This window comes from Cricetulus griseus (genome assembly GCF_003668045.3).
Source record: "Cricetulus griseus strain 17A/GY chromosome 1 unlocalized genomic scaffold, alternate assembly CriGri-PICRH-1.0 chr1_0, whole genome shotgun sequence".
Classification (NCBI taxonomy): Eukaryota; Metazoa; Chordata; class Mammalia; order Rodentia; family Cricetidae; genus Cricetulus; species Cricetulus griseus.
The window spans coordinates 67,585,747-67,607,379 of record NW_023276806.1 but is presented as its reverse complement, the minus strand read 5'-3'; the positions used below and the strand labels follow the sequence as shown (position 1 = coordinate 67,607,379).

At 42.4% G+C, this 21,633-nt stretch overlaps 1 protein-coding gene across 8 annotated transcripts in view; it reads right to left on the bottom strand.

Moving 5' to 3' along the window:
- The window catches only part of Dclk2 (doublecortin like kinase 2), a 123,087-nt gene that overhangs the window by 24,915 nt on the left and 76,539 nt on the right, over positions 1-21,633 (bottom strand). For 5 of the 8 annotated variants that reach the window (XR_004771948.1, XR_004771946.1, XR_004771947.1 and 2 more), the window contains exons 4-8: positions 19,861-19,962; positions 15,052-15,146; positions 4,590-4,665; positions 3,736-3,844; positions 2,110-2,167 (exon numbers count right to left, since the gene is read on the bottom strand). Coding sequence is in view for 4 of the 8 variants with exons in the window: in XM_035451281.1 (XP_035307172.1) it covers positions 2,110-2,167; positions 3,736-3,844; positions 4,590-4,665; positions 15,052-15,146; positions 19,861-19,962 (440 nt within the window). In the remaining 4 variants the exon portion in view is untranslated. The remainder of the gene's footprint in view (positions 1-2,109; positions 2,168-3,735; positions 3,845-4,589; positions 4,666-15,051; positions 15,147-19,860; positions 19,963-21,633) is intronic. The other 3 variants (XR_003480651.2, XM_027393006.2, XM_035451282.1) reach the window with 2 other exon arrangements.

The window sequence follows — 21,633 nt, the reverse complement described above, 5'->3', positions numbered from 1 at the left end:
AATGGTTATTACATTTGAAAATTAATAATACCATTAGAAGCATAAGCAAAGAAAGTAAGCAAGAGATGGTTCAGTGGGTAAAATGCCTACTGCCCAACCCAAGACCTGAGTTTGAGTCCTGGGACCTGAATAATGGAAGAAGACTGACTTAGGCAAGGTGTCTTTGGCATGTGTACACACGCGCACACACACACACACACACACACACACACACACACACACACACACACACACGCCACAAACATGTATGTGCATATAATACATGAAGACATGTACACAAACACACCTCACAAAACAATACACACATAACGCAACATATATACATACACACACAAAGAAAATAACATTAGAAAAGTTTAAAGAATATGCACTTAAGCACTTAAGATCAGACAGAAGTAAACATGCAAAAAGTGGCCATCTTGCCACCTTTGCTTTGTTGACAATTACAGAAAAAATATTAAATGACAAATTTGCCTCCTAGCTTTCCTAGAACATCCTTAACACTACTATTTTAAATTTTCTGTTAAAATCACATGGTTTCACTAAAAATGAATCACATGTACACTAAAAATTATTTTTTGGAGTTTTTGTTTTTAGCAATTTCACAGTGTAAAGTCAATACTATCATATCACCCTACAATTATAAATTCCAAAGTCCTCTGGCATGCTAACAATGTTGACAGTAACACATGTCAGTTCTTTCTGCACATACTGATACTTTGTAAGTGTTTTCTATTCCCCGGTCCCACAATCTCAGTTGTGTTACACACACACACCAGCAGTTGTCATACACACTATCAGTCACCATATTTAAAGGAAGAACAAACAGAGACACGGATGACTTAAACATTTGTCCAGGGTCACATTGCAGGAGGTAAAGGGACGACTGACTTTATATACTCTGGTGCTAGAGTAACTTTCCAACAGGATTACAATGCAGTTCAAATATGCAATACTAAAGTTTCTAATAGTCACACTTAAAATATGACAAATAGGAAAAATTAACTTAAAAATTTAAAGATCCATTATATCTAAAGTCTTCAAAATCCAGTGTGTACTTGGAGCCCACAGCTTATTTTGGACTCCTCTCAGCCCACGTGCAGTCAGCAGCTCCACCTAGTGTTAGAATCCTGCTCCACAGCCTTCTCCTGTAAAGTCTGCCACCACACAGGGATCACCACAGGCCCACAGTCTCTGTGTGTGTCTCTTTACTGTCCTCTAGCAGCCTGCTGTCAATTGATCCTTCCCACCCCAGGTTGAGAGTAAGACAGACAGAAATGTGTCACTGTGCTGAAGGATTCACTTCATGGTATTTCTGCCTCAGCCACTGTTCCAAGTGTCCTGCCCGGGGATATCTATGCAGCCAACACCCTCAGAACACAGACAGACAAGGCCAGATCATTTCCTGACTCTAATAAGGAAACTAAAGTTTTCCTCTAGCAAATATCATGGGTAGGTATCCAGCAACTGTATCATAAAACTAGAGGTGTTCAAGCGTGAGGCTCTCCTCTGATCTGATAGAAACCCATGAATGTATAGCCTATGACTGGGCCCCTAGGCATCACCTGGGAGCCAGAGCAAGCAGGCCACCTGGCGTGCTGTGAACAGTGACATCTTTTGCCTCTGGAGCAGGAACCTTATTTTCTGCCAGCTTCCTGAAGCTAGAAGGCCAACTCTTAGCATGGAAATAAGTAACTAACATTTAACGGCCCTCAGTTCTAGGCTTTTAAATGTTGCTGGATTTGAGACTAGGAATCTCCCAGAAAAGATAATTTGTTTTCTTTTTTTGTTTGTTTGTTTGTTTTGTTTTTTGAGGCAGGCTTTGGAGGCTGTCCTGGAACTAGCTCTTGTAGACCTGGCTGGTCTGAAACTCACAGAGATTTACGTTTTCTTATAATTATAACCAAGATCAATAAATTTACCATCTTAGAGTTAAAAGTTGCTGGAAAACAGCGGGATAAAAACTGTTACTTTACTTTCTGTTGCTGGTAGTCCATCTCCTACAACAAAGTTCTCAGGTCCCCACTTGAACCCTCTCTCTCTCTCTCTCTCTCTCTCTCTCTCTCTGTCTCTCTCTCTCTTTATATGTAGCAGTTGTGCATACTGTACCTTTCCACAGCATTTGGCTTTGTCTATAATCTTTAACGCAAATTCTTTTCCAGTCGACCTAGGAATAACCAGAGGAAGACCATTAAAGCTATAAATCAGAATAACCAACCCTTCCTTCCCAGCTTCCTCTACAGCACCCACACTTCTGTCCCTTAGACACAGTGTGGAGAGGGGTCATAGGAGGAAGGAACTCCCAAAATAGAAAAGAAAAAAAAACAAAGCCAGGCTAATTAAATCTTCTTTTACATCATTAACTCATATTGAAGTGTTTAAATTCTGTTGTATCAACACAAGAAAAGAAACACTTTCTTTACTTAAATTTCAAGACAGGTCTCTAAGAAGAAATAAAGAAAACTGGATCAGACTAACTGGAAAATAAACAACCTGATTTTATAGTGGAAAACTGCAAAGTCCTTATACTTTTAGTATCTATTTTCCCTCAATTCCTTCAGCAAGATCCAGTGCTGCATCATTTCCACCCTACAGACTCTGCCTGGCACTAAAGAAATCACTTATCAGACACAAATCTTAATCCAATGCTATTTAATTTTTTTTGTTTTGTTTTGTTTTTCGAGACAGGGTTTCTCTGTATTGTTTTGGAGCCTATCCTGGTACTCGCTCTGCAGACCAGACTGGTCTGGAACTCACAGAGATCCGCCTACCTCTGTCTCCCAAGTGCTGGGATTAAAGGTGTTCACTACCACCACTCAGCTCCAATGATATTTAATTTTTACTCAATATTAGCATAGTTGAATTTAAACAGGCCAAAAACATACTCAAATGAACTAGAGACTATCACAGCATTCTTAGAGAGTATTCAGAGCACATGTGTTCTCTCATCTATAGGTCTTTCTGCCAAAGTGCATTAGTATACAGGGATGAGGCCCAGCCTGGAAAAGTAATGTATAAATTTCTCCCCTTGTGTTATAAACCACATTTCTAACAGGTCCTTAGAAGTTACATATTAGATGCCTCATTGTTTTCTTGGGGAGCAGTCTGTATGCCAGAGCTCTGTAAAAAGACTTCAAAAACAGGGGGTAACATACATAGCAATATATAAAAGGCAGTGAACCCTCATTGGAGATGCAACAGAATGGACAAACTGTAATAATCAGTACATTCTAGAAAACCTGCCACAACTATAAAACTCATCCATTCAGAGCAGGCAAGACAGTGTTCTAGAATCACAAGACTTTCATGCTGTTTTAAAAGGTCAAAAACAAGCAGAATTGGTTCCTTCTGATCCCACACTCATGCTCATTTGTCCAGAGCTGTGGATCTAGTTCAGCAGTGCTGTGAAAGTCCAATGCAGAAACACAACTGAGCAGAGCCTGATGTGGGTCTTACAGAAGGTTTTCTTGTTCCAGTGGCTCATCGTCTTCCTTGCTTTTCTCCAGGCTGGTGGATGAGCTCTGATACGCCCTTTAGACCACATGCATACAAAATAATGTTATGTATATAACTAAAATAAACTGCTTGTGGCCAGTCCAAAAGGCTAGTCCCCAGGACAGATTCTTTCAGGAAAGGGGAAAGTGATGCTTCCCAGAAAGGCCTTCCATTCAGTAACTTACGAATAAACTCCAGAGGAAGAAATGTGTTTGTGAGAGAGAAAGCCGTCCCGCTCACCTGTCCACACACTCTTTAACTACTGCGAAGTTGCCATCTCCAATGACCTTCCCAATTCTGTATTTCTCCAGAAGAGTGAAGGACTCAGAGCACCTATTTCCATTCACACCTGCAACCAAGGATAAACACAAAGTCAGAAGGAAATGTCAGCATTTCATATTGATTCCTACATACATGGAAAATACTGAAGTGCAATGCAATTATTTATAGGTCTTAGTGAAACTAAAGAAAACCCCTCAGCATATTTTCTAAGTAGAATGCCTGAATCACCAGTTTCCTTTTGACCTTATTAGTGAGGATCAGAAACCCACAAAAAATCAGTAAGCCTAACAAATCCTGAAGTGTCAGTTAGGAGGATGGATTCCGTCTGAGGAGTGCTCTGGAGTGTTCTCCTTGTTCTATAAAGAAAGTTCTATCAAAGTAAGACACTGTGTTTGGGCTAATTCCTGACTCAAAGCCTCCTGAAAAAGGGGGTGCACTGGGCTCTGAGTTAAGATCAGACCACTTAACACCACGTGTCCTGTTGTCCAGACAAAGCAGAACATGTGTGTGCTCATCTGCTCGTCTAACTGAAAGAACGGAAAAATATCTAGGGATTGTGAGCACATAACCAGTAAGAGCACAAGACAGGAAGCCCAGTTCTCAGATCTGAGACAGGGATAATGTAATTTATGGCAGACAGACTACACACCCTCCAGTGACCCCACTCTCAACATCTCACTAACGCTACCTGGGCTGTCAGGTGACATCACATCCCTAGTTAGGAAGAAATGTGGCACAGGTGGGATTCGGATGGCCACCAAGCTCAGATGGACGATTTCCCTTATAAAAATAATGATCAGGTTGAGAAGTACCTTCAGGACTCAGGCAACAGTCAAGCTCAGGTCCGCCATTTACATTGGAAGAGGATCCACCTTGAGCAGAAATCTGCTAAAAGAATAAAATAACCATTGCTTATTAGGGATCATTTACAAATCACTAGCTCCCTAGTCCTTATGTGATAGACAGTATTTTATAATGTCCAACGACTAATACAGGAAATGATACAGAATTTTCTTCTCCTTTTCCCCTTTATACAACATAACACACTAATACATTTATTTCACAGATACAGCCTCAATTCAGATTTATTATCACAAAATTCACATTGTACTACTTTTTAAAATAAACCATGTTACTTTGACTTCAACCAAATAAAGCATGCTTCAGAGTGGAGAGAGTGAGGAGGCTGTGTCTGGCTCCCGCTCTCACAGCCATTGCAGAACATTGAGCTCCACAGAGACTGCGCCGGGGCAAGCTCAAGCTGGACAACTCTGTGCCTTGCTGACCAAAATCAACTAAATATGAACAAAGGAGATCCTAAGAAGCCGAGAGACAAAATGTCCTCATATGCATTCTTTGTGCAAACTTGCCGGGAAGAACACAAAGAAGGAGGAAGAAGCACCCAGATGCTTCAGTCAACTTCTCAGAGTTCTTGAAGAAGTGCTCAGAAAGCAGAAGACCAAGTCTGCTAAAGAAAAGGGGAAATCTGAAGACATGGCAAAGCCTGGCAAAGCCCATTTATGAAAGAGAAACGAAAACCTACATCCCCTACCAAAGGGGAGGCCAAAAAAGAAGTTCAAGGACCCCAATGCACCTACGAGGCCTCCTTCGGCCTTCTTCTTGTTCTGTTCTGAGTATCGCCCAAAATCAAAGAACACCCAGGCTTGTGCATTGGTGATGTTGCAAAGAAACTGGGAGAGCTGTGGAACAGCACTGCTGCAGAGGACAGGCAGCCCTGTGAAAAGAAGGCTGCCGAGCTGAAGGAGAAGCACGAAAAGGATATTGCTGTTTGCAGAGCTAAAGGAAAACCGATGCAGCGAAAAAGGGGGTGGTTAAGGCAGAAAAGAGCAAGAAAAAGAAGGAAGAGAAGGATGATGAGGAGGATGAAGAGGATGCGGAAGAGAAGGAAGACTAAGAAGATGGTGATGATGAATAAGTTGGTTCTAGTGCAGGGTTTTGCTTTGTTTTTGTTTTTTGTTTTTGTCTATAAAGCACTTAACTCCCCTGAACATAACTCACTCCTTTTAAAGAAAAAAATTGCAATGTAAGGCTGTGGAAGATTTGTTTTTAAACTATACAGTGTCTTTTTTTTTTCCCCCGTATAGTTAACACACTACCAAATGTGTCTTTAGATAGCCCTGTCCTGGTGGTATTTTCAATAGCCACTAACCTTGCCTGGTACAGTCCGGAGGTTGTAAATTGGCATGGAAATTTAAAGCAGGTTCTTGCTGGTGCACAGCACAAATTAGTTATATATGGAGACAGTAGTTTTGGTTTGGTTTTTTTTTTTTTTTTTCATCTTCAGTTGTCTCTGAAGCAGCTGTTTTGTTGACATTCTGAATGCCTCTAAGTAAATACAATTTTTTTATTACAAGAAAAATAATGCATGCTTGATGACATCACAGCTAAACAGCTACCAAAATCAGTACAAATGTAAGTCTCGGCCTTACAGAGAGTTCTAATAGTTCTAGACTACATGTCCCCAGCTCTTTGTCCAATCATTTTACTTCCAATAATAAAACAATTAGTGAACAATCAGATTTTCAGTGTTTAATCTTTTTATTTGTCTTGTCCTGTTTTATTTATATTTTGGCAATGAAATTGGAAGTGGCTCCAGAACTGATAGCACTGTATAAGAAAAGATCTAAAAGCTACGGTGTTTAAAAGAGAGGAGACTAAGAGGAGGCTTACAAAAAAAAAATTGTATTTCATTCCCTACAACTACCATCCTGGTCAGGTTACCCCCACCCACCCCCCACTGCCCACCTAGCCTCTTGCACTTTTCATGTATCCCACTCCACAAGCTACTGTCAGAGAAATTTAAGGGATCTAAGAACCCTAGTGGGTCTTTCTTCCAAACAAAATAAGCCCAGATCTTCAACCTGACATCCAGACTATGGGCTATCTCCACCTCCCAGCCAGTGTATTTCCCACCACTGTTCGTCGTGAGTTTTATACTTAACATTAACTCAAATAATTTCCTTTACTTATTATTTACGTAAACTCCCCAAGTCTAAATTTCTGTTCTTGAAAGGCAAAGCAGCGGTACCCAGCTTGAACTTTAGAGAATGGACCTTAGTTCACCCCTGTAAAACCACTGAGCAAAGTCACTGCTGTGGCACATTAATTCAACCCCAGTTAGTAGTGCTTTCCCCCCAACCTAACACAGAGCTACAGTTCTTTACCTTGTTAAATCATTCATTCCAACCTGATTCCTCCTTTAATACAATCCTTCCTAGATTGAAAATGGCCAAAGAAATAAAAGATCCAACTTAAAATAGCAGCTAGTCTGGTTCTATTTGTTTGTGACAGGGCTCTAGCTCATGTTCATCTTGAACTCATGAGGCCCTGTGTAAGCCTCCTGAGTGCTGGGATTACAAATATGCACTGCCATTCCCAACACCCCAACCCTTAGTGGAATAAACAATAAAAGGAATGAAATTTTTCTACAAAGTTAAATCTCAAAGATAAATAAAAAGAGCCCTGTTGGTTACTCGAAGAACTCTGAATAAACGGACTGCGGGCTGGGTCACCAAATTCTAATGGGTGACAGGAACAGGGATCTGTCTACCGCACATCTACATCTTATTGCCCAGAATGAGGTGGCTCACACTTGGCTGGTTCAGGCGTGGACACCTGTCATCTGTCTCCAGGGCTGGAACTCAGGACACAGGTCCCCACTACTTACAAGGCATTAGGGTCAGTCTTGGCTCCCTAGGCCTACTTGCTCAGCTTTCCTACAGGCAGGTAACTCCCTTTCTTGTCTCAATGTCCTGACTGACTCCCTAAGAAGCTCCCTGAGGAAAGCCAGGGCTGGAACAGGCACATTTACCTCCATGCTCACTTGCAAGCACTGCAGTATTTACCCGATGACTTCCTGTAGACCTTTGTAACTTCCCCACAGTTTATTCTGAGTAAAACCCCTCTCCTTTCCTATCCCAATTCCTTGTGCAGCCAAATAATTATAAACCTGCTTCGTACTGTGATTCCAGGGTGACAAAAGGTATGGAAAGAAAACAGGAAATAGAAGAGGTGGTGGGAGCCTATTCTCTAACAAACAAAAAACGCCAAATGGAAAATCAGTGAGTGGGAAAGGGTCTGCACCTGTGGAGGGAGAGGATGAGGAGCCAGCTAGGTTCATGTGCATCCAACAGGAGCTTCAGTGAAGCACCCGCAGTTTTAGCAAATGACAGCAACCACTGAAAACTCTTAAATTGACATTTCTTAAAGTGCTAAAGCTTTTCAAAAATCCCTGTATTGAGTTAATAGGAGTGACTTATCCAATATATTCCTCTACTTGAAAATAAGGCTTCCATTAAAAGAAAAGTCATGAAAAAATAATACTAAAGGGGATAATTTTACTGTAACACAGATGAACAGAGTTTAAGACATGAGAAATAATACAATACTGAAACTTTTCCTTTCTTTCCTCACTGTTCAGTCAGATCTACAGCAAATACCTGTGCTGTTTAAAAGGATGAAAGGTGAAGAGACATGACCATTGGTATTTCTGACCATGACTGGTAATTCTGTTAGGAGACACATGATAATAGCTAGAACACTCTTGGAAGCTTGTCCATTCCAGGTTGGGGCTGATGGACTGAAGTAAACGTAGAAGGCTGGGAGAGAGACTCACTTTGCTCAGGGTCTCCCTAAGCTACAACTTCTCATTGTCCAGCTTATGACTAAATTTGCTTGACTTCCCCACTGGGAAGTCTGTCTCTCTAGGGCCATAAATATTGGCTTTTCATTGACATTTCAGCCACAGAAAGGCTGCTGTTGAATAGGAAACACTATTGTTAAGTAGAATGTATAATATTCACTGTGGCCCGGAGGCATACAAAGAGTGTTGAAAACACAGGAAAACAAAATGACTATAAAAATTCTATTTCTTTGCAAATATTTTTTGCATTCCCCTGTCCCTACTAAGAGAATTACCCACTTATGCATGGCATTTGAGGTATGTAGCTGGCTAATGATGAGAAACAGAATCCACTGTGTATGTAAATAAGATACAAGACAGTGGATAGCTTGATAGCTGTGTGGAATCCGCTGTCTTGAACCCTTCCATTCCTAAGCACACCTCCATAGACCATGTGGTCAGCCAAAATCAGATAGAACTTCATCACAGTGGTGAACGCGCCCTTCATTTGAGCAAGAGACTGGAGGTATCCTAAGGCCTCTTGTTAAAAATGTCTTCATGCTTTCACCGAAAATGTCATAATCTCTAGGGTGTCATGATTGGTCACTACAGCAACCTCTCTAAGTCCCACTCCACACAGTTACCTCTAACATACTAACATGAATGGCTTCCAGTGTCCTGTGTTCATGAGCAAGGGGCACTGAATATGAACACATTTAAATAAAGTTCCTATAGTGGCTCTAACTTGTACATACTAATTTACATGGTGACCTCCTCATCTACCCTAATGGGCTGTTGCCAAGAAGGCTGAACTAGCCCCAAATTCACCAGAATAACCAAGTAACCACCATGTACAAACAGCATCTGGTATTCAATGCCATGATTTATTTTGCTAGGGCACCAAAGTCTTCAAAACTACTTAATCCACCTCTGTTTCTGTTTCTGTCTAACAAAATCAATTATGTTCAAAGATGAAGTCACCACACAGTGTTTCTGGGGAAATGAAAAGAGCCTCGGAGTGGCCAGTTCCCTAGTTCTGAAAATTATTAACTTAGTTTTAAATACACCAGAGAAGCCAAAGCTCCAGGGAAAGCAGAGCTGTCTAAGGTCAGCAGCTACTGTGGATTTACATTTCACAGCTTTGAAAAGAAGGTTCCAAGTTCAGGGGGTCAGAGAGTTACATTCTAGCTCTGCCAATCAGGTTAGATACAGCTGGCGCTTTCATCACACCTCACAAATCGGGGAAACCTTTCACCACCAGCAGACCCAGGAGACATCATCAGATAAAACATCAGCACATCAGACAGTCTATAATCTCAAGATGTTGGGAATGTTCCACATGGACTTTGTTCTTCCTCCTTTCAACCAACAAGAATGTGCACAGCGGAGGGCTCCCAGGCGCATCCCTCTGCATCAAAACTCAGCCATTTAAGATGTGTGCCCTGACTCTGAAGTTACGACCTCCTTAAAAGTATTCAGTTTGGACAGATGATGAATTAAAATTCAGGGAAATGTTTTCTTCATCTATCTGGCAGTCGATGACATATTTAGTACTCTTTATTGCCTATCTGCACTCCTGCCCCAAATGCCATGATGTAATCCTGCAGAAGGCAGCTGCCAGCTATATCCAAGGGACTCCAAGGTGCCCTACCAAAGAAAAGTGACCACAGTCCGAGAGGTCAAGGACAAAAACAGGAAAGTGGGGAATTAAGAGAAACAAACAATGTCAGTGGCAGATTCCAAGACCTGAAGAAAAAAGATTGGCAGAGAACGGGATGGTTAGCAAAGGTTGGGAAAGAAAACGAGCCGTGAAACTGATGAGGAGAGACACTGTGATCCTCAAGCAGGAACATGGACAGGAAGTTTGGGGAGATCAGAGTGGAAAAGTACGGGGTGGCTGGCAGAAAGGAAAATGGGAAATTGCTGCTCGGGCAGCCAGACTCCAGAAAGGACCTGAGGAGCCTCCTCCCAGGCTGAACTGGCTGACCTGGGTGACTCCTAAGACACTGTTGGAATATAAGGTCTGGCTCCCAAAGCTAGGTCACAGAAACAAGAGCTATGTGGCATCCTTCTCCTGTCATATGGTTCCAGGGAAATCAGCTGCTGTCTTTTGAGGACACAAAGACAATCCACAGAGAACCACAGAGAAGTTCCAGTGGGGAGGAACCAGTGGGCAGGAACCAGGGCCTCAGGACCTCCAAGAGGGTCTGAGTCAGGAGGTCAGTGTCTGGTGCTCTGTACACTGAAGTATGCACAGTCACACAGTCGATTACAGCAGAGGAGACACAGAGGAGCCTGGAGGTGTGCCATATTCTCTCTGTGGCCTGGCACTCCAAGGGCAAAGGAGAAAAGCGGGCTGAGGTCATCGAGGTCTGCAGTGACCATTTATGGGTCATTAGCATAGTGAGCCTGCTCTCTTGGCCTGAAGAAGTTCGGTAGACTAAAGCTGCCAGTCTTCTCACCGCTGCCTTTTACCTTTCATATGTTAATCTATGGAACCTCCTCCTTGTTTCCTATTCTCTTGCCTCCAACCCAACTGTCAGCAAATGAAGAAGTCACCTGATAGGTGGGTACCCCATTCCCATCAAGTCTCAGGTGACTCTGATGTGCATCCTGCCAGCTAGTAATAAAAGAGCCTGCCCACAGCCAGCCAACTTACCCGCTCCTGAAACACAACTCCTAAGAACATGTGATGAAATAAGTGTGTTTGGCTGTTAAGTGTTGGGTTATGTGAAACAGACAGGAAAGCAAAAGAAGAGAAGGGAAGTCAGTAACGGACAGGAGGAAGCAGTGAGTGCAAGGCTCCCTGCCCTCCCTGAACTTCCCTTCTCTCAGCTACAGACCTTAGAACCCGGAACTCCATCCCAGAGAGCACGGCCTGTGGAATCTGTATTTTCGACAAGACTATCTATCCCTCAGGTGATGTGACCCACAGCTTCCTGGGCTCCATGAATGTTACTTAGGATTCGTAAGAGCTGAATATTTCTCCTTTCTTGGGGCTCGAAGCTCTTGGTCAGAATATTTTTAAATACATAAAACATAGGAATATAAGAGAAAAACTCAGTCTGACTTCTCTTGTGTTTACCTTCCTTCTTACACACTATTGTACACTTGGTGTTTTGTGTGGAATTCCCTCATGTAAATCTAAACCTAGAGACCCCACAGTTACAGTAAAAATAATAGAAGCTGTCCTGAGTGGTTTCTCTGTGTTAAGTACATCTCTGCTTTCAGTCCATCTTCTGAACCCTCTTTTTATAGAAAGGGGCAACATAACTTGTCCAAGGTCACACAGCCAATGAGAGGTCACACCAACACCAAGCCCAGCCACTGACTGGAGGCTCTGCTTCTAACCACAACACCTTGTGTCTGCCTCTACGCAAGTGGGACTTGGGTTTCACAGTGCCTGAGGTTATCCGTGAGGCTGCACACAAGAGTTCTCCAATTCTACCTCAACCATCTGAACTACAGACTTTGGTCTTAGTTGCCAAGGCTTAACTGGGATTGGTTGGAACATCAGCAGAGTTCTTTAACAACTAAAGAAGGATGAAAGAAAAAACAAGGAGGCCAAGTACACTTGTAAACCTTCATAAACTGGTCTCACTGCAAAGTCTTCTTGGTACCAAGACTGTGGGAGGCAGCCAGAAGCCTGCTGTGAAAGAGGTTCTGTCTGAACTGTGTAAGGGCTAAAGTTGACCTGTAAACCCGCTTGCCCAAGGACAGATAAATTCCTGGAGTGCTGGAGACTGTTGTTAAGCCCCCTGTTTTCACTGCTGTGAACAAGGTTGATTGCCCCAACTGCACAGGATGTACTTGATCACACATAGGCGGGAGGTACATTGATGGAGGAATGCTTTCTGTATATGTTTCTCTTATTGGTTGATGAATAAAATACTGTTTGGCCAATGAGGCAGGAAGACAGATGGGACTAGATGAGGAGGATTGTGGGAAATGAAGGCAGAAAAAGTGGCCATGTAGTGGAGAAAGGAGTAACAGAGGTCTGGACCCTTCTCTGGTAAGATAAGACCATGTGGAAATACTTAGATTACTAGAAATGGGTTAGTAATTAAGACAGAGCTAGCTAATAAGAAGCCCTAGTCATCGGTCAACAGCTATATAACTAATATACTGTCTGTGTGTTTATTTGGGGCTCAAGAGCCATGGGACCTACTGGGCCAAGAATCTCTTATAACAGTACATAGGCAGGAAGTAGGTCAGGACATATGCTTGCTCCAAATTGGAAGAAGGTAGGAAGGACTGTAGCCTGTGGGTTTTTTGAGTTTTTTGAACAACTTTATGAGAGTTGTTCTTTGCTGCAGCTTTGGGAAATGAAACACAATCCACCAAACTCAACAAACCCACATGGAGTTCACTGGAAAGGGAGCAAAGGGAGGGGAGCAAAAATGGAAAGGAGAGAGAGAACAGGCAGAAGGCGCTTGCTTACATAAGAACGGGAACGGTTTAGAACCAGTCTCAGCAGTTGGGGCCGTTGAAACTGGAGTTATGGAGGAGCCGCTGGCCCAGCTCCATGCAGGCCCCAGTTCTACATGGTTTCTGCATGTATGTTTATGCAGCCACCTAACGCATGCACAGTGCAGCCAAGCAACCTTTGACAGCCTTTGACAGCTGTCAGTGAGGAGGGATCACCTGTCAAAGATGGATCCTGAGGCAAGGGAAGGTAGCCCAGACAAGAGCCATCCCTGGGCAGGGAGAGAGCCCAAGGATTAGAGAGGCCCCCATGACCAAGAAAGGTTCCCTAAGGAGAAGGTCCAGGTCCAGGAGAGGGCTGGTGTGGAGTGACAGGAGGGTGCTGAGGAGAAACCACAGGAAGGGAGAAGGAGAGGCGTCAGGCACAGGTACAGGGCCAGGTTGCCCAGGACCCAGATATCAACAATAAGCACCTGGTAACCTAATTCAGCACCAGTATGGGATCCTGGGAATCTCCAGTATGGACTTGGCCAGTGTCCCCATCTTCCTAGCCAGTACTAAATAAAGCTTGCTTTAACTGGAAAATTGTGGATTTGGTCTCTCTCCTGGAAATGCCTCCTCCCTAGGTAACTATCACTGTAACGATATCCCTTGTCTTCTATTTACTTCCTGGTCATGAAGTAGGCATGATGTACTAGGCAACCACAGACCCAAAAGCAATGGGGCTGGGTGACCATAACTGGGTGACTGAAATCTCAAGAGTAGTGAACTAAAATGAACATTTTCTCTCTAACTGGTCATCTTAAGGGCTTTGTTACAATAATAGGAGGCTGGCTAACACAAAACACTTGCCATTGTCCTGACACTTTTCAGTTTGGGGGTCTGAAAATTTTCAATTCAGTAGCCACCATTCTATTAAGTTAGACTCCACACTCAGCAGAAATTATTCACAATCTCAAGATTATTTTGCTTCCTCTGCAGGATCTTCTGTGCCTGCACGTGAGTATACTCTATACAGATGCTATGCAGCTTTGTATCCAAAAACATTCAGCTGATTTGTGGTTTTATTTCATATAAGTTTTTTTTTTTTTTGACAAACTGACAATTGAGAATTCAATCACAGTATAAACTGGCCTTGGCCAATTTAATACTTCAGAAAAATGTCATTAAATTTAAATTAATGTAAAGATTTGTTAGTTTTTTTTAATGTATATGAATGTTTCCTGTGTGTGTGCCAACTGTCAAGAGAATCCAGAAAGAGGGTGTCTTATCTCATGGAACTGGAGTTACAGTTTTGAGCTGCCAGGTGGGTGCTGGGAACCAAATCTGGGTCCTCTGTAAGAGCAGCAAGTTCTCTAAACTGCTGAGCCATCTCTCAAGCCCCTAAGATAATTTCAATTGCATCTTTTTAATGGGTGCTGGGGGGTGCGAGAATGTGCTCAAGTGCATACACATGCATTACGGTGCGTATGTTTACATGCATAAGTCAGAAGACATCATGGAGGAATCAGTTGTCTTCTGCTATGGGAGTTCCAGTGATCAAACTCAGGTCATGTGCAAATTTCAGGTTTGTGCATTTCTTTTTGCTTCCCCCCCACCCCCGACTCCCCGGTTTTCCAAGTCAGGGTTTTGCTGTGTTGCCTTAGCTGTCCTGGAACTCACTCTATAGACCAGGATGACTTCAAACTCACAGAGATCTGCCTGCCTCTGCCTCCCAAGTGCTGGGCATGAGTCACTACACCCCCACCCCACCCCCGGTTTCTTTGTATTTTTTAACACCACAGTTAATGCCTATTTATTTCTAAGTTCCTGAGCAAATGTACATGTTCTCTTGTGCTGTCTTCTTGAAGGTATAAATGTTATATTGGTATTTCTCCCAAGTTGTAGACTTCAATAAAGTCAAATTACACTAGTCATTAAAATCATGTCTCCAAAGAGTCTTTTAAAAATGAATTACAGTGTTTTCCAATGCTTTGCTGTTGCAAATCATCTACAATAATTAGAATAATACTCATGTTCACCACATTTTGTTCAACCTATCACAACCTTGTATGCTTAACAGGACGTGAACACATGTGGGAGGAGTTAAGGAGGCCCGCTAATGATGTCAGGATCCAGCTTAGGCTTTTCAAGTTCACAAAGAAACCTAACTGTTAAATACACAAATAATACACTCACATAAACATACCACTTCTATTCCTTCATACCTTCAGTCCTCTGAAACTTCCTGGGCTGGTTGGAGAGGAACTGGAGGACTTCGTGGACTTAGGAGTGGAAAGCTGGCTGCTGGGAGTTCCATTAACTGACCAGGAAACAACAAAGGAGACAGTCATCAAAACTCCAAACAACCAGATTGTGAAAACACTAAGCACATGCATAAAATGGCTCCCATGAAGCTTTGCTTCATTTAAAGCCCAAAGCAGGTGACAAATCAGCAAAAAGCAAAAGCAATGTATCTTACTGCATTACAGACAAAGTCAGACAAGGAGTGAAATTAGTATTATTTGCAATAATAGTGTCCCAACAATGATATAAACAAATATAGAAGACAATCATGGAATTACAGGTGTGAGCAAGAGACCCTGTCCACACAACCTGCCTTCCAGAAAACAAAGACAAATGACTAGCTACTGTGTTGTGATGGTCTGTAATGAAGGCCATTACAAACTGCCACTGTCCATCTTTATCTTGGCATATACTAATGTGAGTCACTGAAAAATGTGTATGGTTCTTTCAAATCAACTATACTACAATACAGATACACAAGTGCAAATGGGGGGGGGCTGCGTGCATGCATGCATGTGTGCCCGCCTTACTCCCATTCTGCTTTTCGTGTTAATAGCTAAGCTAAGCTTTTCACATATGCCAAGCACATGCTCTACCACTGAACTACAACCCTAAACTTAAGTATGTTTTCTGGGTAGCTTTGGAGACTGTCCTGGCACTTGCTCTGTAAACCAGGCTGGCTTTGAACTCAGAGATCCACCTGCCTCTGCCTCCGGAGTGCTGGGATTAAAGATATGCACCACCACTGCCCTGCTCTTTGGTTATATTCTTAATGGAAAGTGAAAGCAACTATTTCTTCTTATAATATTATTTGATTGAAAGCCATTAAAAGACAAATCATTAAATACTTCTTAATACAGGCTAGTTATTTCTAATCCTTTCATTTTCTTCACAGTTTAACTTCCTCATTCTTTAGCAAATGCTGTTAGTTTTCTATATACCACCTTTTACACCTCCATATGCTTCTTTGGTAGAAAGCTTGAATTGGAGTCTATGCTGAGCAGACGATGGCTAATCCTATTTGTAGGGGGGGGGTCAATCACAGATTCTAGCCTGCAGAGTGCTGGGCAACCATCTCAGTACCCTTCATGTACACTCCAAATCCCATCATCTAGATCTCAATCTGCAGTGATCTCATGAAGCTGGTGCTTAATACCTGGGATTAGTTGTTTGTTCTCCTCTTAAAAGCACTTGTAATCCCTCTTACTTCAGAAGTCAGCCTCAAAAGCCTCTGCCCAAAGCAGATGAAAGCTGCCGTTCATCTTTTACAAAAAGCAGAATGAAGTCCACTTTTTTTTTTATATAAACATAGGAGGCAGACAGCATTATTTTAGATCACCCAAATTTAGTGCAGAAAGTCAAATTTGAAGGCAGACATCCTGCACAGGAGACTCAAAAGGGAGTGCTAGTTGCTGAATGGAGGCAGAGATCGTGGACTGAGGAGCATACACAATCAGCCAATCATCTGTGAGGAGGGATGGCTGTGTTTATGAAGCCATTTTGCCTATCATATTGTATTTTTACAATTGGTAGATAGTCATCTTTTCAATATTTTTTAATTTCCCAAATTTTTAATTTTCCTAATTCTAAATCAGTTGGTTATCTACATTTTTCGTGTGTGTGTGTGTGTGTGTGTGTGTGTGTGTGTGTGTGTGTGTGTGTGTGTGTCTGTGTGTGTGTGTGTGTCTGTGTGTGTCTGTTGACTGTACGGCCACAAGTATGTGTAACAGAGGGCCAGAAGAGGGCATCAGGTGTCCTTATCCATCACTCTCTGCCTATTCCTTCAAGGTGGGGTCTCTTTCCGTACCGGTGTTTGTGTTTTCTTTGCTGTTGGAAGCCAGCAATCCCCAGTGGCCCCACCCCACATCAGAACTGGGAACACAGGCGCCCATAGGGCACCTGGCTGTGATGTCAGTGCTAGGACCTCACAGCTGGTCCTCAAGCCTCTTAACCACTCAGCCACCTCCCCAGTCCCTAAAAGCAGTATTTATCAGACTCAGATTAGAGTTAGATTGACTGAAGGTTATCTACTTTACTATCTGTGAATTTCAGCATACTATTTAGCTATTTACATTGAGTTTTGTTGGAAGACTAGATTCAGAAACTTCTCTCAAAGCAGCACTTTCTATCCTAATATTGACATGAACAATTATTATGTCTATAAAGTTACTAACTGAAATTCCAGCTAATCCCTCAAGTCTTTGTTGTTATTAATTAGTGCTGCTGCTGCTGCTATTTAAAGACAGGGCTGTTGCATTGCCCAGGTTCACATCAAATCTGCCTTGGCCTCCTGAACAGCTGGACTCCTGAACAGCACGGCAAAGCCTCTGTACAAGCAAGTGCTTCTGCTTCTGGTACTGTGGCTTGTGACACAATACTCTCTGCCCCTTGTTGTCAGAGAATGAGGAGAAAAGACTATTGGTAACAGAGCAGCATGCTTTAGAGTCTCTGTGGAGTGTCAGCAAAGGCAGAGGCTTTTAGCTTTCTAAAGTGCTAGCATGATTCCTCCCAGTGGCCTCCACTCATTGCCTTCCGAGATGTGGCTTTCAAGTCTCACAACTTCCACTGAGGAGTCTGAGGCTAGCACTATCCAAATATGGAGTCAGCTGAAGATTCTGCATACTGAAATGCTAGTCCTCAAACAATTATTAAGCATTGAAAATTCAGATTTTAAAAAATGCCATCATTTAAGTATTCACTGGGCTTTGTCATAGAACAGTAGATTGTCTGAAGACAAATGTAGTCATGAAGTATTATTAGTTCAGTAAGTTTCCTCCTTTAGACCTCAGGGGACAATGCTGAATTAATCATACCTGACTCTTGGGCCACTTTTATTTAATCATTCTCCTGACATGACAAGCATCTATAAACCTGTCACCTGAAACAAAGGCTAGGAATCACTCAGCCAGAAAACTGTATCCAAACACATTTACATTCCATTAGCGTTTCCAGTTTTATGACAATCTAAAATAAGGTCAATGGCAGAGAGACACCTTTGGTTAAAAAACGCAGTATCAACTGTCAAATATTTAGAAAGCCTGAACGTAGAGCATTGTATGAAAATAATTGCTTCCCAACTAAAAGATGCAGTGTTGGCTGCCTTCTTTTATGTGCAGAAAACACCTCCTTATCCTAGGTGGGCACGGCCATCATGAAGTATTTTGAATTAGGTTTTAATGATTCCTAAACTTTTAATACAGGTATGGGCAAAGTGTGAGGTTAGAAATTCCTTCCATATCTTTATATTGCTAACACACTTTTGTTTTGGTTTTTGAGACAAAGTTTCTCTGTGTAACAGCCCTGGCTGTCCTGAAACTCACTCTGTAGACCGGGCTGGCCTTGAACTCACAGAGATCCACCTGCCTCTGCCTCCCTCTGCTGGGATCAAAGGCGTGCGCCACTACCACCCAGCTCGGCTAACAAACTTTAGCTTTTCAGTGACAGAGCATTTTCTATAGCTCACTGGAACACAGCTGTCCTGGAGGTAGGTGGCTGCCTCCCCCTGGACTACTGTGCTTCAACTACAGACAGGTACTTAGCAATCTTCTCAGGTCGAGTGGTTCTGTAGTGAAGTAGGGAGGCTGAAGTGGCCTGTGCATTGGAAAACATTGCAAACAGCACAGATGTCCACAGGGGAAGGCCAGATACATTCATGGAAATGAAGCAAAGGAAACAGAAATGCAGCAAAAGACAGAAACAAAAACCCAGCGGAGTGACAAAGCTGTAAGGATCCTGGCTCACCTGGGGATTTGGCTGTAGAATAGGCACTGGAGTGGCCAGCCCTCTTTACTGTACACACGCATATGCACAGAGCAGGAGAAGACAGTAAGGACAGTGGTTATTCAGCAGGTCTACACGACAGTAACACAGCCTGCCCTAGAGGAAGTGAGGCGGGGGCTGCAGTGGGAGCAGCAGAGAGAATGCCTGACCAAGTCTGATGTTTAAAACAGTTTGGGACCACTCTGCACTATCAGATGCCTCACCAGTCAAATCATTTTGTTTCAAGGAAAAAAAGTTCAGTTCACTCCAAGGGGTAGCAGGCCAAGCAGTAATAAGAATACTGCTGTAAAATCAAATGTTTTTTTCTCTGAAATCACTTCATTAACAATAAACCAAATGAGCAAAAATATATTTAATTACTATCAATTCATAAAATCAACTTATTGAGATATGATTTGAGGGTTTTTAATGTTAAAAATATCAAAGCAGTATAAATTTTGACAAAATAGTAGGATGCAGGTCTGAAAATTACAGGACTAAATAATTCCTTCAGAGAATAATCATTAGTACTATTAATAACTGATGAAGGAAAAGACTATGGACATTTTCAAGTAAATATATTTCTGTGCAGAACTGTATGTGTTTTGTTCCAGGAAGAAGTAATTCTAGGAAGATAAATACCCACAATTATGAGGCATAGAATTCAAAATACAGTATACAGTGCCCAAAACGTGAAATACGTTGATGTGCATACCAGAGGAAGATTAGACAGTGAGGCTATCTGCAAGAGAATGTGCCAGAACCACTTTCCTTCCAGTGTTCCTTGGAATTCTCATACCTTTGGATTTTGGAAGACAGATCTAATGCTTTTGTTTTAAAATTTTCACCGTCTTTCATTGTTCTAGAACATGGCTGTACACAAGCTGGTAAAAGCTGTTAAGTACACAAAAATGTGAGGAAACTAAAGAGAACACCCCCTTCTAAGACCATCCATTACTTTTCTGTTATACCTGAAGCTGGTGACTTGCTGCGGCGAGAGGGTCCTGGGCTTTTGGATCCAGAATACTTAGCAGCTGAGACTCGGGAATAAGATGACTTCAGAACACGGCATTCTGTAAAGAACAAAAGCACGTTTGCAGGTAAAGCAGATTTCAGCACTGACCAAAGGCATGCCACATTTGTGACTAGTGTATGTGTGCACACACACATGTGAAATCGTATGAATGCAAGAAGTCAAGCCAGCGGTCTTCCTCTATAGAGGAAGCTCTGTCACTAAACTCAGGGATTCTGCTAGGCTGGTGGGCCAGTGAACTTCAGGACTCCTACAGTCTTGGCCTCCCAGCGCTGGACTTACAGACACATGGGCCACCATGCATGGCTTTTTTTGGGGGTTAGGTTGGAGATTTGAACTCGGGTCCTCACACCTAACTCTCCAGCCCCATTGCTATTACCTGACAATCTCTTTCCCATCCCACCTTTTATTTTTCCTTTTATTTGCTATGAATTAAACTCTGGACTTGGTGAGCTGCCCTGAGCTCCATAAACGCAATGTATGCAGCAATGCTTCCAAAAAGTACACGTCATGTTTACATCTCCAGTTAGACTACACATCTGTGACATGCATGTCACTGCCTGGACTGACTGAGTTCTTAGTGAGCACAGAAACTATACTGTCCTAAGTGGATGTACAGTATCATTCACAGATAAACCACACATCTATCTATGTGTAGCTTTTTCATAGGCTGATAGGCTGTACAGACTTCAATTTTATTGTCCTCTTCAAGTCCTTGACCATCTTGCTTCAAAAGGACATGAAACTCTAACGTATGGTCTCTTTACTGTCTAGCGACCCATCTCTCCGAAGCCTGGAGGAGCCAAAATGAGAACAATAACATTGACCTTTCCATAAACTGCCAAACAAGACAGCATTTGGAGAACCAGAACAAATTACAGCTGCAATCACCACTTCAGAGTAATTACCATCACGGGTTTTGCAGTCAGGCAGGCTTGGGATGAGTCATGGCTTGACATTTACTAGCTAGAAGGAAGACCTTGCCTATGTTCCAAGCCTCCCTGCTTCTCCCTAACATATTAGTGTAAGAGTAAAATGTGCTTCATAGGCTTGTTGTAAGGGATAAATCAGAAAACATATTGTCTGTCATTTGCTTCAAAATACTTCAATTTATGCAAGAAGGTTAAAGAGTGAATTACTTTTAATCTAGCCCCCAAGGGTGGCAAGAAGTATACAAACTGGGAGAATACTCATCAGGGGAGCCTAGTTAACATCTGAAAGGCTCTACTCAAACCTAAAACAAACGGGGCAGTTCCAGTTTCTGCTAAACCATTAGCATTAATAGATATGTTCCATCCTGTCTCAAAAGTGTGATGTGTAGACTGTTAAAACATTGTAGAGACACTGCCCCTCTAATGAGCAGGATGCCCCCAAACACACCCCAATAACCCAGAACTACAGAACTATAACCAGGTTTAAGAATTAGGGAGAAATTTGTGGCTTGACCAAGATTAGATTAGCAGAATTCTATGCATTTTGAATGTTTTGTTTTAAAGACAAGGTTTCACTCTGTAGCCTTAGCTGGCCTGGAACTCACCATGTAAAACTCAACTCACAGAGTTCTGTTTGTATCTACCTCCCAAGTGCTGGAATTAAAATCATCCACCACACACCAGGCTTTCTTTCATTCCTTCCTTTTGGGAGGGAGGTGAGGGGGGATCAAACTCATGTTTCTTTTGATTTTTGTTGTTGCTTTAGTATATCTTCAATG